Here is a 16,660-nt window from a genome sequence, read left to right on the forward strand (position 1 = left end):
GTGGTGAGTGATGATGGAGGGAACAAAGTATGGGATAAAGAATAATGAAGAGAATATAGCATGGGAAGATTGATAAAGGGAGGAAACATGACATGTGGTGAGTGATGATGGGGGGGCAAAGTATGGGATGAAGAATTATGAAGGGAATATAGTATGGGAAGATTGGTAAAGGGAAGAAACATGATATGTGGTGAGTGATGATGGGGGAACAAAGTATGGGATGAAGAATTATGAAGGGAATATAGTATGGGAAGATTGATAAAGGGAGGAAACATGACATGTGGTGAGTGATGATGGGGGGACAAAGTATGGGATGAAGAATTATGAAGGGAATATAGTATGGGAAGATTGGTAAAGGGAAGAAACATGACACGTGGTGAGTGATGATGGGGGAACAAAGTATGGGATGAAGAATTATGAAGGGAATATAGTATGGGAAGATTGGTAAAGGGAAGAAACATGACATGTGGTGAGTGATGATGGGGGGAACAAAGTATGCTTGCATTTGACAAATTAAAATAAATAATAATAATAATAATAATAATAATAATAATAATAATAATAATAATAATAATATGAGGGTTCTAGAAGCTGTGTGGAGCCCATCGGAGATGTGTGGGTCCCACGCGCCATGTGGGGTCCACAAGCCGTTTGAGGGTTACAAAAGCCCGAGCTAGCAAGGCACCGGATATGTGGATTCGAACTAGCATACCAGAGGGGGTAACGTGCACCGGATGTAGGAATCCGAGCTAGCGTACCAGGAGAAGTGGGGCCCACAAACCGTGTGGGGCCCAATTGAGATATGTGGGGCCCACAAGCCATGTGGGACCTAAAAAGATGTGTGGGGTCCACAAGCCATTTAAGGGTTATAGGAACCCGAACCAGTAGACACAAGCATGCCAAAAGAGGTAACGTGCATCGGATGTAGGAATCCGAGCTAGCGTACCAGAGCAGGTAACGTGCATCGGATGTAGGAATCCGAGCTAGCGTACCAGAGGGGGTAACGTGCACCGGATGTAGGAATCCGAGCTAGCGTACCAAAGAGGGTAACGTGCATCGGATGTAGGAATCCAAGCTAGCGTACCAGGAGAAGTGGGGTCCACAAATCGTGTGGGGCCCAATTTGAGATATGTGGGGCCCACAAGCTATGTGGGACCTAAAAAGATGTGTGGGGTCCACAAGCCATTTAAGGTCTATAGGGACCCGAGCTAGCAGGCACAAGCATGCCAAAAGAGGTAACATGCATCGGATGTAGGAATCCGAACTAGCGTACCAGAGCAGGTAACGTGCATCGGATGTAGGAATCCGAGCTAGCGTACCAGAGGGGGTAACGTGCACCGGATGTAGGAATCCGAGCTAGCGTACCAAAGAGGGTAACGTGCATCGGATGTAGGAATCCAAGCTAGCGTACCAGGAGAAGTGAGGTCCACAAACCGTGTGGGGCCCAATTTGAGATATGTGGGGCCCACAAGCCATGTGGGACCTAAAAAGATGTATGGGGTCCACAAGCCATTTAAGGGTTATAGGGACCCGAGCTAGCAGGCACAAGCATGCCAAAAGAGGTAACGTGCATCGGATGTAGGAATCCGAGCTAGCGTACTAGAGCGGGTAACGTGCATCGGATGTAGGAATCCGAGCTAGCGTACCAAAAGGGGGTAACGTGCACCGGATGTAGGAATCCGAGCTAGCGTTCCAAAGAGGGTAACGTGCATCGGATGTAGGAATCCAAGCTAGCGTACCAGGAGAAGTGGGGTCCACAAACCATGTGGAAAGGTTTTGACATGAGGTCTCCTCGGAAAGGCCTGGTTAAAATTGGGGTGTCGACAGCTGCCCCTCTTTATAGGTCTTGTTGCTTTGGGGTAACAGTAGGAACTCTCCTACGTTATTTATAGCAACAAGCCTATAAAGATAAAAGACACCTATTTTAGCCAGGCCATACAACTGACCACATGTCGTGTTCTGAGTAGAGTCATGTGCTAAGTAGGAGGATGGAGGGTGACCCGGATTGAAGACCTGGCATGATCTAGTCCATCCTGGGAAAACATAGATCGAATGGTTGAGGAGGGGTGCCACGTGTTAGTGACTGAGGGGCTGGTCAAATGTGACCCTGATCAAGGCGTGGCATAATCCTGACCATCCTTGGAAAACACAGATCGTGCGGTGATCAGGGGTGTCACGTGTCAGTGACTGAGTGGTTGGTGTATGTGGATGTGGATCAATGACGTGGCCCAATCCAAGCCATCCTTGGAAAACACAAATCGTGCGGTTGAGGACCGGTGCCACGTGTCAGTGGCCGAGTGGCTGGTGTATGTGGATATGGATCAATGACGTGGCCCAATCCAAGCCATCCTTGGAAAACACAAATCGTGCGGTTGAGGACCGGTGCCACGTGTCAGTGGCCGAGTGGCTGGTGTATGTGGATATGGATCAATGACGTGGCCCAATCCAAGCCATCCTTGGAAAACACAAATCGTGCGGTTGAGGACCGGTGCCACGTGTCAGTGGCCGAGTGGCTGGTCAAATGTGACCGGGATCAAGGCATGGCACAATCCAGACCGTCCTTGGAAACACAAATCGTGTGGTGATCCGGGTGGCCACGCGGACTTTTGCTTGTGTGGGGGGAGAATGAGCCACGTGTTGGTGATTGATTGGCTGGTCAAACGTGACCCGGATCAAGGCATGGCACAATCTTGACCGTCCTTGGAAAACACAGATCGTGCGGTGATCAGGGTGGCCACGCAGACTTTTTGTGCATGATGGAGAATGAGCCACGTGTTGGTGACCGATTGGCTGGTCAAACGTGACCCGGATGAAGGCATGGCACAATCCTGACCGTCCTTGGAAAACACAGATCGTGCGGTGATCAGGGTGGCCACGCAGACTTTTTGTGCATGATGGAGAATGAGGCACGTGTTGGTGACCGAGTGGCTGGTCAAATGTGACCCGGATCAAGGCATGGCACAATCCTGACCGTCCTTGGAAAACACAGATCGTGCGGTGATCATGGTGGCCACGCAGAATTTTTGATCGGACGGATGATGGGTTGCCACGTGGTTGAATCTCGTGGCTCCGAGGCATTGGATATTTAAACCAAATTTTTAGTTCTGTTCATTTTACTGCATTTCATTCTCTCGAACGCCCTCTCTTTCTCTCTTCTCTCTTCTCTCTCCTTTCACCCTCTCTGTTCTCCCCTTTCAATCTCTGTTCTCTAGGCTTATTTGCTGCAAACTCAAAACCCTAGCCCCTCCGTGATTTCTTTTCTACTCTTGCCTATCTCCAAGCTCTCTCTCTCTGTATACCGTTCTTCAGAGACCTTAGATCTTGGCAAACTTAAGATCCCAACACCTTTAGAAGTGATCCAGCTCCGATTGGCCTCCTATTCTGTTCTCACGGTCAGATCTGGAGAGATCTGGTGAAGCCCAGACAAATGATGGTCACCAGGAGTGGCCCGGTAAGGAAGATCCGCACAGATGCAAGGGGAGTTCTTCCGAACTCCCAAAGGAGATAAGTTCTTTCTTCCTTCCCCTTATATATATATATATATATATATATATATATATATATATATATATCTCAATGTTGTGTATGCTTTATTACTGATTTGTTGGAAATTTAGGGCTTGAGGTATTTCTGGTTAGGAAGTTAGGTTTAGGGTTTCATTAGGGTTTCAGTTGGGGTGGTGAGGTCGAGGATGAGTCAACTCATCTTCGAGTTGAGTGAGTTGAGTGAACTCGGGGGGTCACGGGCGAGCCACATGGGCTCTATCACGTGTTCAGGTCACGTGCGGTCTTTGGGATGGAATTGGGCCCGAGTTTGCTTTTCAAAAAAATGGGCTTTGATTTTTTAAAAACGGGCCGGCCCAATTCAGAAAGAAACAGGGCCCAAGTCATTTTTAAAGCAGGCCGACCCACTTTTCCTTTTAAAAAATAAAGCCCGTGTCTAATTAAACGGTTAGACTTGTATGGAGTTTTAAAACTGGGCCGGCCCAATTCAGAAAGAAACAGAGCCCAGGTTATTTAAAACAGGCCGGCCCAAAACAGGTCCCAAGTCATTTTTAAAATAAGCCGGCCCACTTTTCGAAAAACAAAAGCCCGTGTCTTTTAAAATGGTTGGGCTTGAATTGAGTTTTAAAACTGGGTCGGCCCAAAAGAGGTCCCAAGTCATTTTTAAAATAAGCCGGCCCACTTTTTGAAAATCAAAAGCCCGTGTCTTTTAAAATGGTTGGGCTTGAATTGAGTTTTAAAATCGGGTCGGCCCAAAAGAGGTCCCAAGTCATTTTTAAAATAAGCCGGCCCACTTTTCGAAAAACAAAAGCCCGTGTCTTTTAAAATGGTTGGGCTTGGATTGAGTTTCAAAATCAGGCCGAGCCAATTCAGAAAGAAATAGGGCCTAGGTCATTTAAAACAGGCCGGCGCACTTTCTCTTTTCAAATATAAAACCCAAGCTTATTTAAATAGTTGGGCTTTGTGCAAAACAAACCGGCTTCGGGTTCCTTTTTAAAAAAAAGAAAAACAGGCCCCAAGAATAAATGCGCCCCCACTTTCTTCTTTTTCTCTTTCTTTTCCTCGACTTTAGGTATTATGACTGCTCCACATCTTTCAAAATCCGCCTCGGGATTATTTTTCGCCGCCTTGTGAACATAATCCTCCACTGAGGGGACTGCACAACTCCCATAGCTTACCTCGCTCACAAACTTTGGGGGCTTCTCGATGCACGTCGCCTCTTTCGTCTTTCTGTCAGACACACACTTAGCATGGCAATCCTTTTTATCCTATTTAAACGGACTTCCTCTCACACTTAAACACCACCAGTAAACTCCACGTGCAATTGTAACCCATCTTTGGCCATCCTCTGTTACGAGAAACCGTACCTCGACCATCTCAAATCTCTCAACACTCCTAAACGTTTCTCATGGCTGGGGCCTCATCTTCCAAGCGGGTTCCTGATTTGAATGTGGCACCAGAGGTGCCATTCTGTTCTAATGCTCTCGGCTCCTTCCAACTCTCTCCTCAGTTCCAAAAAGAAATGCTGAGGAATGAGACAGTACTGGCCTCGATGTCTGATCCCGGCATAGCCAACCAGGCACTCTATCACAGTGCCCAGGCGATGTCCTCAACATCTCACCTAGCCCGTCGTCTGCAGAGACAGAACGAGACTGTGACCCTCCTTGGGAATGAAACCTACATCTTACGGACGAAATACCAAGAGGAACAGCAGAAAACGAGGGAGTTAAGGCAAGAAAATAATATGTTAAAACGGGAGGTTGATGATTTGAGAAAAATGGTAGCAGTTTACTCCAACGACCTTGGGCCTAGAATAGCTGAGTTAGAGAAAAGCTGGGAGGACATCCAGCGGGAGCAAAAACGGCTCAAAATCATGGCGTATGGAAAAGGTCCGACTTCTCGTTCTTCAGCCTGAAATGAAAATCCGTCTGTACGTGACCTGGAAAAGATCATTTTTTTTTTTTTTTTTGTTTTGTTTTTGTTTTTGTTGTTTTTTTTTTTTTTTTTTTGTGGGTTTTGGGAGAGTTCTGGTTGTAATCTCCCAGGACCATGACTGTAACCACGGTATTCCTCCGCCATAAGTGAGGGCAATTAATAAAATCTGAGTGTTTTCTCTTTCCCATTTTTTTATTTTTTTATTTTTATTACTGAGGACAATAGTGTTGCTGGTACACTGAACCGGGTTGTAATATCCTCTGAATGGCTTGTTATGGATGTAAAAATTTGGGTCCCGAGGGTACAACGACCAAACCCCTACGTTGATTGGCTATGGATGTAACAGGATTAATCAAGAATTTATTCAATCAGGCAAGTATGAATGAATGGTGCTCTACTGCTATATGTATGCGTGTTACTAAATTGCGATGCTTGAATGCAGGGGCATGTTGTTATATATACATGATGCCTGTTACATAATATGTCTGTATGCTGCTTCCTATAATGGGAATGCCTTTCACTAAATGCATGAGGATGCATGAAGTGCATGCATGAAATGTATGAGGATGCATGGCCCTTTTTCTCGATCCCGGATCTTGGCCACACTTTTAGGTTCTAGTATGGCACGATGGTACCCGACTTCGCCTTAAATGGAACTCAACAACTGCCCTGGTTTCATCCATACACTATTAGTCTTTACCGCGTTTCGGATTCCAAAAGGGTTTCGAAATCTGGCCCAGTGCTTTTCTCGTCACGGGTCTGACCATTTTCAAATTTCTACAGGCACTCAAAATCTGCCCCAGTGTCTGACTGTCAGTACTTTTTCCGAAGATACTCAACCTTTGTTCTGTCAGCGCTTTCAAAATCCAAAGATGCTCAATTTCTGCCCCAGTGTCTGGCTGTCAATACTTTCCATGATCTTCCAAACTTAGGGATTGTTTAAGATCTAACTTGGTAGTTAATCACTGACGCTTCCACAGATTCCCAAACCTCGAAGGAGTACGCCGAATCTGACCCAACATTCCTTCATTACCGATGTTTGACATGCTTTAGGCTCCCCATTGGTGCCTGAACACCCTCCTGGTGTATTAGGTTCCTGATTTTTGACCTCAATAAACGGGGAATCACTAATAATGAGAATAATCATGCATTTATGTCTTTAATGTGCTGAATCAGGACGTCAATTTGTGCGAAATAGTTGTTCTGTTACATTCAAAATTTATTCAGGAAAAAGATAAGTTTTACAACAGCATCCCTTGTTTTAAAAGGTATCGACATTAATTTGTGAAAACTAAAACCTCTTGTTTTCGCGAAAACTGCCCCTGTTTCAACTAGAAGGAGACTGGCCCTTTTGGTACTGTAAGGTTGAATAGTGCCTTTAGGTCCATTGTTTGCTCAAGGTTTATTTTGGTACTTTGCTTCACATTTCGATCTCTGGATGGTCTTTAAGACTCGGGACGAAACGTAGGCTTAGGGATTTAGGTTTTCAGAAGAATAAGGAAACCAAGGCTCAAAAACCCATCCCATGGCAACAAATCCTGCCCCAGTTTGGGGCGAGACATTTTTGCGAGAGTTTGACCGAACTCGTCCTTTTGAACAAGCTGCCTACGTACCTTTTCAGGATCAGGTCATTACGTAGTTCAGACTCGTCATTGAGTCTGACAAATCATTAGAGACAACAACGTATACCAATCTGGTCAGGACTTCATTTGGACCGTAATGTAGGCTGGGGGGGGTTATAGGTTAAAGAAGAAAAAGGTTAAATAAGGCTCAAAATCATAATTTTCATTTAGAGTAATTTGGTCAAGGATCACATGCGTATTATGTCCTTTATTTTCTTTCTCTTTTCTTCTTTCTCTTTCCATGTGCTTTTACTGCTCCCTTTTGTTTTTCTCTTTCATGAAGGGATTTTGTCATTTTTGTTTGAACTTCATTTGGGACTGATTTCTTTTAAACTGCCCCAGTGTGTGGTGTGATCCTTTGACGGGTTAATCAATAAATGAATTTTTCAGGCTCAAAAGGGCTTGCAAGAGATTTCTTCTTTGAATTTCTTTTGGGTAGCAGAAAAATGGCCTGCCATCATTTTGATAGCCCATTGTTGTCTCGCATGATTTGTCTGACCCTTGAAAATCCCAACCCGGTTTAAATTTTGGGAAATGACTTTTTCAAAGAAGATGGTTTTGATTTCAAAGCTCAAAAAGGTTCATCAAGTGATTAAAAACATTAGGTTCTTTAAGGGAGCTGGTGGTCCAAAAATGGCCCTCCGTCATCTAATCGAAACAATGAGCAAAGAGGGAACATATGAAATAACACTGTGATCCTTTCATTAATTTCTTTTGGAGATGTATACAACCATTAGGCATAATATTTCTTTACAGCATCAGAGTTAACAGGGTGCAATAGGTCAGTTCCGTCCATATTTGCTAACAGTAGGGCACCTCCTGAGAACGCCTTCTTTACAACGTAAGGCCCTTCATAGTTTGGTGTCCACTTGCCACGAGGGTCTGTATGAATCGGTAAAATCTTTTTCAGCACTAGGTCCCCCTCCTGAAACTGTCGGGGCCGCACTTTTCGGTTAAACGCTCTCATCATCCTTCTTTGGTATAGTTGTCCATGGGCCATGGCGGCCATCCTTTTCTCCTCAATCAAGTTTAACTGGTCATATCGGGATTGTACCCACTCTGCCTCAGCCAACTCTACTTCTTTTAGAACTCTTAGAGATGGGATCTCAACTTCTACAGGGACCACTGCCTCCATTCCGTACACCAAAGAGAAGGGAGTAGCGCCCGTGGAGGTTCTAGTCGTAGTCCTGTAAGCCATTAGGGCGAAGGGAAGCTTGTCATGCCAATCTCTGTAAGTTTCTGTCATCTTCTCCAAAACGTTCTTAATGTTTTTGTTGGCTGCTTCCACTGCGCCATTCATCTGTGGTCTGTAAGGCGTTGAATTGTGATGCTTAACCTTGAACTGATTGCATAGCTTAGTCATTACTGTGTTGTTCAGGTTCTTGGCATTATCCGTGATTATTCTCTCAGGAACTCCGTACCGGCAGATCAACTCTCTTTTGACGAAACGACTTACTACATTCTGTGTGATACTGGAATACGAGGCGGCTTCGACCCATTTAGTGAAATAATCGATTGCCACAAAGATGAAACGGTGTCCATTACTGGCTTTTGGGCTTATTGGCCCGATCACATCCATGCCCCAGGCTGAAAAGGGCCAAGGTGCGGAGAGAACATGAAGTGGGGCTGGTGGGACTTGGATCTGATCACCGTAAACTTGGCACTTATGGCACTTTCGGGCGTAGTCAATGCAATCTCTCTCCATGGTCATCCAATAATACCCACTCCTAAGTATTTTTCGTGCCAATGAGTGGCCTCCAGCGTGGGTACCGCAGACTCCCTCGTGAACCTCACGCGTGACTTGTTGGGCTTCCTGTGCCTTTACACACCGTAGGAGGGTCATGTCATGATTTCTTTTGTACAAAACTTCACCATCTAAAAAGAAACCCATGGCCAGCCTTCTAATAGTCCTCCGGTCATTATTGGATGCCCCTTCGGGATACTCATTTTTCTGGATGTAGGTTTTGATATCATAAAACCACGGTTTTCCGTCGGCCTCCTCTATCACCGTGCAGTAGGCAGGTTCGGGTTGTACTCTGATATGAATAGCTTCGATCTTCACCCCTTCTTCTACCTTGAATAAAGCTGCCAGTGTGGCTAGTGCATCAGACATCACATTGTTTTCTCTTGGTGTGTGAGAGAAACTGATACTGTCAAACCTTTCTATTATCTTTTGAATGTACTCTCGATACGGTACTAACTTGGAATCGCGAGTTTCCCATTCTCCGGTTAGCTGGTGAATGACTAAGGCCGAGTCTCCTCTTACTATTAGTCGCTTGACACCCCGATCTAAAGCGGTCTGCAAACCCAATATACATGCCTCGTATTCGGCTATGTTGTTAGTACAAAGGAAGATGAGCTTAGCTACCACCGGATAATGTTTCCCATCTGGTGATATGAGCACTGCGCCTATCCCACGTCCCCAAACATTGACTGCCCCATCGAACAACATCCTCCATTCTTCGAAGTCTTCTTCCTCTTGGGTTAGGGAGTTTATATTCTGGTCTGGGAATTCGAACTCCATAGGTTGGTAATCCTCCACGGCTCTTTCAGCTAGGTATTCGGCAATGACACTACCTTTGATAGCTTTCCTGGTGACATAAGAAATATCATATTCCGTCAACAACATCTGCCATCGTGCTACTCGTCCAGCTACTACGGGCTTTTCAAACACGTACTTGATTGGGTCCATTTTGGAGATCAGCCAGGTGGAGTAATACAAGGTGTATTGCCTCAGCCTACTGACCGTCCATACCAAAGCGCAACATGTTTTTTTCCAGATCAGAGTACTTAGACTCATAATCTGTGAACTTCTTACTAAGGTAATAAATGGCCCTTTCTTTCCTCCCGGTCTCATCATGCTGGCCCAATACGCAACCCATGGAGTTTCCTGAAATGGCCAAGTACAAGATTAAAGGCCTTCCGGGTACTGGTGGCACTAGTACTGGGGGATTCAAAAGGTACTCCTTTATTTTTTCAAAGGCCACTTGACACTCTTTGTTCCACTTTTCTGGGTTGTTCTTTCTCAGCAGCTTGAAGATGGGTTCACAGGTGGTGGTTAATTGAGATATGAACCGAGCAATGTAGTTGAGCCTACCTAAGAAACTTCGCACTTCCTTTTCAGACTTTGGGCTAGGCATCTCTCGAATGGCTTTGACCTTGTCAGGATCTACCTCAATCCCTTTCTCACTTACTATAAACCCCAATAGCTTCCCGGACGTAGCACCGAAAGTACATTTTTCGGGATTTAACTTCAATTGGCACTTCCGGAGCCTCTCAAACAATTTTTCCAAGTTTAACGCATGGTCTTTCTCATTTCGCGACTTAACGATCATGTCGTCGACATAAACCTCAACCTCCTTGTGCATTAAGTCATGAAAAAGGGTTACCATAGCCCTCTGGTAAGTGGCTCCGGCATTTTTTAGTCCAAATGGCATGACTTTATAGCAGAAAGTCCCCCATAATGTGATAAAAGTCGTTTTTTCCTTGTCCTCAGGTGCCATCCTAATCTGGTTGTATCCGGAGAATCCATCCATGAATGAAAATAAAGCATGCCCTGCAGTATTGTCCACCAACACATCAATGTGTGGGAGAGGGAAGTTGTCCTTAGGGCTTGCTTTATTTTAGATCCCGGTAGTCGACACAAACTCGTACTTTACCATTCTTCTGATTATTGGGACAACGTTGGCCATCCATTCAGGGTACTGGGCTACCTCCAAGAATCCTGCCTCAAGCTGTTTCTGTACCTCCTCCTTTATCTTGAGTAACATCTCCGGCCGCATTCTCCTCAATTTTTGCTTTACTGGCTTTGATCTGGTGAAGTGGGATCTAGTCGGTTACTAAATCCGTATCTAAACCTGGCATGTCTTGGTACGACCAGGCAAACACGTCTCGGTATTCCCTTAGTAATTCAATCATTTTGTCTTTTTCTTCACCCTTTAGTAGTGCTCCGATTTTCACCTGCTTGGGCTCTTCCTCAGTTCCAAGATTAATCATGACGGTGGGATCGCTACTGGTCAAGGTTGGTTTTTCATCGAACTTTAACATTCTTTCCATTTCAGGGGACAAGTTTATTTCTTGACCTTCAACTTCGGTTTCATGGATTATATTTTCAAAGTTAATGTCAATTACTTGGCGAGGGATTTTGGTGTTGTTATTTTCTTTATTCCTGCATGAAAGTAACAACAAATTTCGACAGTTGACTTCCAAAATGCACATAAATGACAAAAAATGCATGATTCATTTTCATTAAAGAGCTTCCCCGATTTTTCAGTGGCCGGGGGAATACAAAAGAAAAGTAGAACTAAACAAATCCTGAAACAAAGATCATTACATGATGATACTGGTAAATCAAAAGAACTCCAGTTCTGAAGCTGTACTCCTGGTTGGAGATGATGGATCCACTCTGTAGAAGTGTTCGACGGGACTTCAGCATCCAATACTGATATACTTAATTGCCGCAATTCTGCCTCAGGTTGGATTGACTGCTTTTATTACGAAGGTTTGGCTGATGGACAGGGACGTACAGTCCTTGCCTTGGAGGCTTGTTTCACACCAGTGATTCTTTCACACCTCGCCGCATTCTTTCTCTTCAGCTTTCTTCCTTCAGTCGCCACTGTAGGTATTAGCCAAGGACATATCTGTCTTTGACTCCCTAAGCATTAACGTTCTTCGAATCCCCGTAGGTATTTTTCGGCCCCTTTTTTCTGATGGTACCTCTGTCTACTCAGTTCGGACGCCATCATATGCACTGCGGCGGGAGCTGAGGTGTGGGGATTGAAGATCCCTTCTACTATAGATTTTGTGACATTTATGGTCTCACAGCTCGGAATGAGTCCTCCAATGCCTCCCCGGGACTTCCACAAAGGCGTGGAAGTGGGGCTTGTTATCATAACATCGGTTTCCACCATATACACAAACCAGTTTCCCATCTTACTACAAATTTGACCCGTTGTGCGAGTAAGACTAAACTGCCCGGTGTTATGTATCACGGCCTCCCCAACAAGCAGTCTATAAGACGGTGTTATGGCCATGACTTGGAATGTAATTCGAAGTTGACTAGTCCATTGCACATGGGAAGGGGGGGAAAAAAAAAGGGGGGCGTGGAAAGGGGGAAATGAAAAAAAAAGGGGGGAAAAAAAAAGGAATTTCAATAGATCCCACCGATTCCCTGCGGTGCCATCGAAAGCCCGCACAGTCAAATTGTTTTGCCTTATGTAGGACGGGTCAACAGGCAGTTTTTGTAGGGTCGTCATGGGCATGACATTCAAAGATGACCCATTATCGATCAACACTCGTGCAATCATGTGATCTCGACATTTAGCGGAAACGTGCAACGCCTGATTGTGCCCTTGTCCTTCCACGGGGATCTCCTCATCAGCGAATGTAATGTAGTTGGTAGCCGTAAGACCACCAATCACATGGTTAAAATTATCGATGCTGATGTCTTGGGGAATATAGGCCTGATTAAGAGCCTTTAATAGGGCTTCCCGATGGGCTTCCGAGCTCAACAACAGTGATAAAACAGAGATATGGGCTGGCATCTTCTTCAGTTGATCAATAATGTTGTATTCACTGTGTTTAATAATCTTCAAGAATTCTTCGGCTTCCTGAGATTGAACTGGCTTCTTCAGGTTCCTATTCTGTTCTTGGCTAGGTTGCACCTTCTCCAAGACCTTCGGCGTATAAACCCTTCCACTTCTGGTTATCCCTCTTGCTTCAGCAGCACTGCTAGTTTCTCCTTCGGTGCGTACTTCACAATTGTATCTCCATGGCACTGCCTGGTCACTGTGGTATGCGAAAGGGCGAGGGGCTGAGATCACTACCCGAACTGGGGCCTCTGGGACTCGTGGGGTTTTTCCCATGATGGGGATAAATGGTCTATTGGTGAATTGGGGATGGTCAGATTCCCCTATGACTGAAACTTCATTTGTTTTCTGAACGCGGCTAACTTCCACTCGTTTGCTGTCAATCAAGCTACTTAGAAAAATCCGGAAAGTCTCACATTGTTGTACTGATCTTTTCATAGTATTCTGGCATGTGCATGGGGCGCCTTTAGGGCAAATAGCCTTTAACCCTGCTAGGCCTGCCATTGTCAGTTCACTATACACCCAGTCTAGCGTCATTTGCTCCCATCTTCTTTCGAATTTTTCCCCATCTTGTTCCTCGATCATTCCGACATTGTCCTTCCCATGGTCAGGCAAAGGATTCTCTTGAATACCAACCGGCTTCGCATCGAATGACAACCAACCCGCATCCTTCAAATCTTGCACCTTGTGTTTGAAGGCCCAACATTGGTCAATAGGGTGCCCTGGAGAATTGGCATGGTACGCGCATCGGACCTCGGGATTATACCAGTGTGGGGGAGGATTTGTGAGAGGAATCCCGGGGATGGTAGATATCATCCTTTGTTCTAAAAGCTGGGGGAATAAGTCTGCGTATGACATGGGAATCGGTTCCAATCTTCGAAAACTCTTGGGTGTATTCCTCGTGTGTGTTTGCTGGCTCGGGCGAGTTGGTATGTTCGGCTGGGTTGGCACAAGCGCGGGGGCCACAAACTGGGGTCTGGGGCCCATATGCAGTGTTTGGTTTACTACTGGTTCCATGTAGAAATTTCCCCGAGGTTGTTGACTTCGGCTTCTCTGTCTTAGGCTTCTCATAGGTCCCTGTATCATTTGGGTCTCTTCTTCCTTTTTACCTTTGACCCACTTCTTACTTGGGCCATTATCGGTAGTGCCAGTCTTTATCCGTCCAGCTTTGACGTCGGCTTCCACTCTGGCCCCTGCCGACACAATGTCCATGAAGTTATGAGGAGTGGACCCTACTAGATGTGAACGGTAGGGATCTTTTAACGTCCCTACGAACATCGATATTGCCTCACGGTCGTTGACCGGAGGGTCCACTTGAGTGGCCGCGTCTCTCCAACGGTGTGCATACTCCCTGAAAGTTTCTGTTGGCTTTTTTTCCATTTCAGAAAGAAACATCCTGTCTGGAGCCATTTCCAAGATATGACGATATTGCGCTTCAAAGGCATCGGCCAAGTCACCCCACGTGCGGATCTGGGCCTTATTCTGTTGGACATACCATCTAGCCGCTGTCCCGGTAAGACTGCTTTGGAAGCAATGCATCATCAACTTCTCATTATCGGTATAGGCGGCCATCGACTGACAATACATCCGGAGGTGGGTATGAGGGCATGTGGTCCCGTCAAACTTCTCGAAGTCTGGCATCTTAAACTTTGGAGGAATGACTACATTAGGGACTAGGCAGTAATCTGAGGGTCTGGCGGTACTGGTGGTCCGAGTCCCCTCTATGGCCCTTAGCCGTTCTTCCAATTCGTCACAACGGTATTCCGTCGCAGTCTTGCTTGTCCCTACACCCGCAACCGCTGATGAGGGCATCCCTATTCCTGTCACTGCTGGGATAAAAGGTGGCGTGCCATGCGGCGGTGAGGTGAATGGGGGCGGACCAGAAGATTGCCCCTGAATTGGTGTAAAACCGGGCGGGTGGATAGGGTCATTTTCTTCTTCATGATCCTGATCTTGGACTGTCTTCCCTTTGTTCAGCAATAGGTCCAATATCTTCTTTACTTGATTGCTTAGCTCTTCCTGCCCCTGCTCGATCCCCAGAACACGGCTCTCTAACTGTTCTGCCATGGCCTTAGCTTTTCCGCGGGTGTTGTATGGGTGCGTACTTGCCTCAATCTTGCTGGATCTCAGTCACGTCCAACTTGTTTCCGCCTCCCTGTTCATGAAAACCCACATCCTTCAGAATAAATGCATGTAATGTATGTTTATGAGTATGTATGAAAAAGGTGCAATCATGCAGTCCTATGTGCTTTAGCCAAGGTTTTGAAAAAAATCCTTATCATTTCTTTCAAATTTTCATACAACTTTTAGTGAGAAAAATAGAAAACTTCCAACTAGTCTACACAGGTGTCAGATCCTGATTTCCTGGTCCGCTCTTAACGAGGCAGCCTGAATCGTCTGGGGTTGGTTCTGACTTTGTGAGAGCTGCACTTTCCACCTTCTGTTTCAGTGCTTTGTACTGGGCTTCCCAATAGTTGGCCTTGTTTACACAAGGCTCCATCTTTTCAAGTACTTTGTTGAAATAGTATCTCTGTTTTTCATACTGCTTCTCTAGGTCTCGTATGTACTGAGATTTTTCCTCAATTTCTGCTCTTGACTCCCTCAATTGTTGGACTTTTTGATCAAGCATCTTTTGAAGTCTCTGCTTCTCTTTTCTCAAAACTGCCGATGCTTTCTTTGATGGCGAGCCCTGAATCTTTGGTCGCTTGCTTGGTTCAAGTTGAGGATCTACTGGACCCTGTTTTGGAAACTGTTCTCTGGAGGTCATTCTTTTAGACGGACACATAGCTTCTCTCGACCGTTTCTTGTCTGTCAGAGTTTTTTCCTTGCACAGGAACCGAGGGTCCACCCTGTCACGTTTCCATAGTTCATAACTCTCCTGGACTCCCGAGTTCCGACTGGTTGCTTCGACTATGTACACATGCCTCCATGATACAAAGAATTCTCGGATCTTCCTTTGGCTATCATCATCCTCATATGTGAACCGAGCGTCCGCCAGTCCATGGGTCATGGGCACAAACTGTGTTGCGCCTACTTGCCTTCGGAACATGAGTGGTGCATAGGATATTCCACCCCAGGGACCTAGCAGTGGGACCCAAGGAAGGTTTCCACATCTATATATCACTTTGGGCTGGTCGATCCACGGTGCCTGCCATACAATCCCCTTGCTGACTAGATTGTGAAGTCTGTCTTTCCATTCAGTCCTGCTGGCATGTTCCTCCCAACGAGCTACTTCGAACTCTGCTAAAGGTATTCTGATTGTTGAGAAAGCAGCGCGAAAGAATCCCTGGATGCATGGCAAATGGCTCATCATCCACACATAAAGCAATGGCACACAGCAGGTCAAACGAGCATGTCTCCTAATTCGGCATCTGTTAAGAGATCGGAACGTTTCAGCAAGAATACCGTAGACTGGGTTCACCCCTTCCTTTACTTGTGCTACGAAGGCAATGGTGGCATGATCGATGATTCCTAGTTCCTTCGGGAAGATAAGTAGGCCGTAGATGGCTAACGCTAGCAGATGCAGTTGGACTTCTTCCTTTGCTTCCTTCTTCATCAACTCTTTCAGGCTTTCCCAAGTGACCTTTGAGTCTCCCAGGTTCTGGACCTTAAGCTCGGTGGCCCTGAACAAATCCTTGACAACAGAGGTTCGAGTGGGTGCGTACGTTCTGTAAGGCGTTGGCAGTTTGACCAGATGCAATAGTGAAGTGTATTCTTCTATGGTGGGAGCAAGGTCTACCCCATCCAAAGTAAAGCAGCAATACGACGGATTCCAAAATTCCACCAATGCTTCAATCATGTGGGAGTTTACGGAAACATGCAATAGAAAACCGATGTGCCCGTACGTCTGAGAAAAAGTCAATCGTCTCTGAGGCGTCCACCCTTTCCAAATGTCTCTCAGCTCCTTTAAGGAATTGGATCGAGCGTTGATGTCAACCCTGTCTGGTATCTCAGGCACCGATTCCTCACTTGTGCTGTCGCCCCTCTTCTTTTGTTGACTTTCGGAGTACAA

At 45.8% G+C, this 16,660-nt stretch overlaps 1 protein-coding gene and 1 pseudogene across 1 annotated transcript; both read right to left on the reverse strand.

Annotated features, from left to right (window-relative positions):
- Nucleotides 1-7,793: 7,793 nt before the first annotated feature.
- Nucleotides 7,794-10,756, reverse strand: LOC131158749 (uncharacterized; annotated as a pseudogene).
- Nucleotides 10,757-10,789: 33 nt separating this feature from the next.
- On the reverse strand, nucleotides 10,790-14,715 carry LOC131158750 (uncharacterized). Its single transcript, XM_058113606.1, has 3 exons — nucleotides 12,224-14,715; nucleotides 11,021-11,108; nucleotides 10,790-10,873 (listed from the first exon to the last, which is right to left on the reverse strand). Exons 1-3 carry the CDS (start codon nucleotides 14,713-14,715, stop codon nucleotides 10,790-10,792), a joined length of 2,664 nt encoding a protein of 887 aa, XP_057969589.1.
- Nucleotides 14,716-16,660: the final 1,945 nt, after the last annotated feature.

The sequence above is a fragment of the Malania oleifera genome, chromosome 6, assembly GCF_029873635.1.
Source record: "Malania oleifera isolate guangnan ecotype guangnan chromosome 6, ASM2987363v1, whole genome shotgun sequence".
NCBI lineage: Eukaryota > Viridiplantae > Streptophyta > Magnoliopsida > Santalales > Ximeniaceae > Malania > Malania oleifera.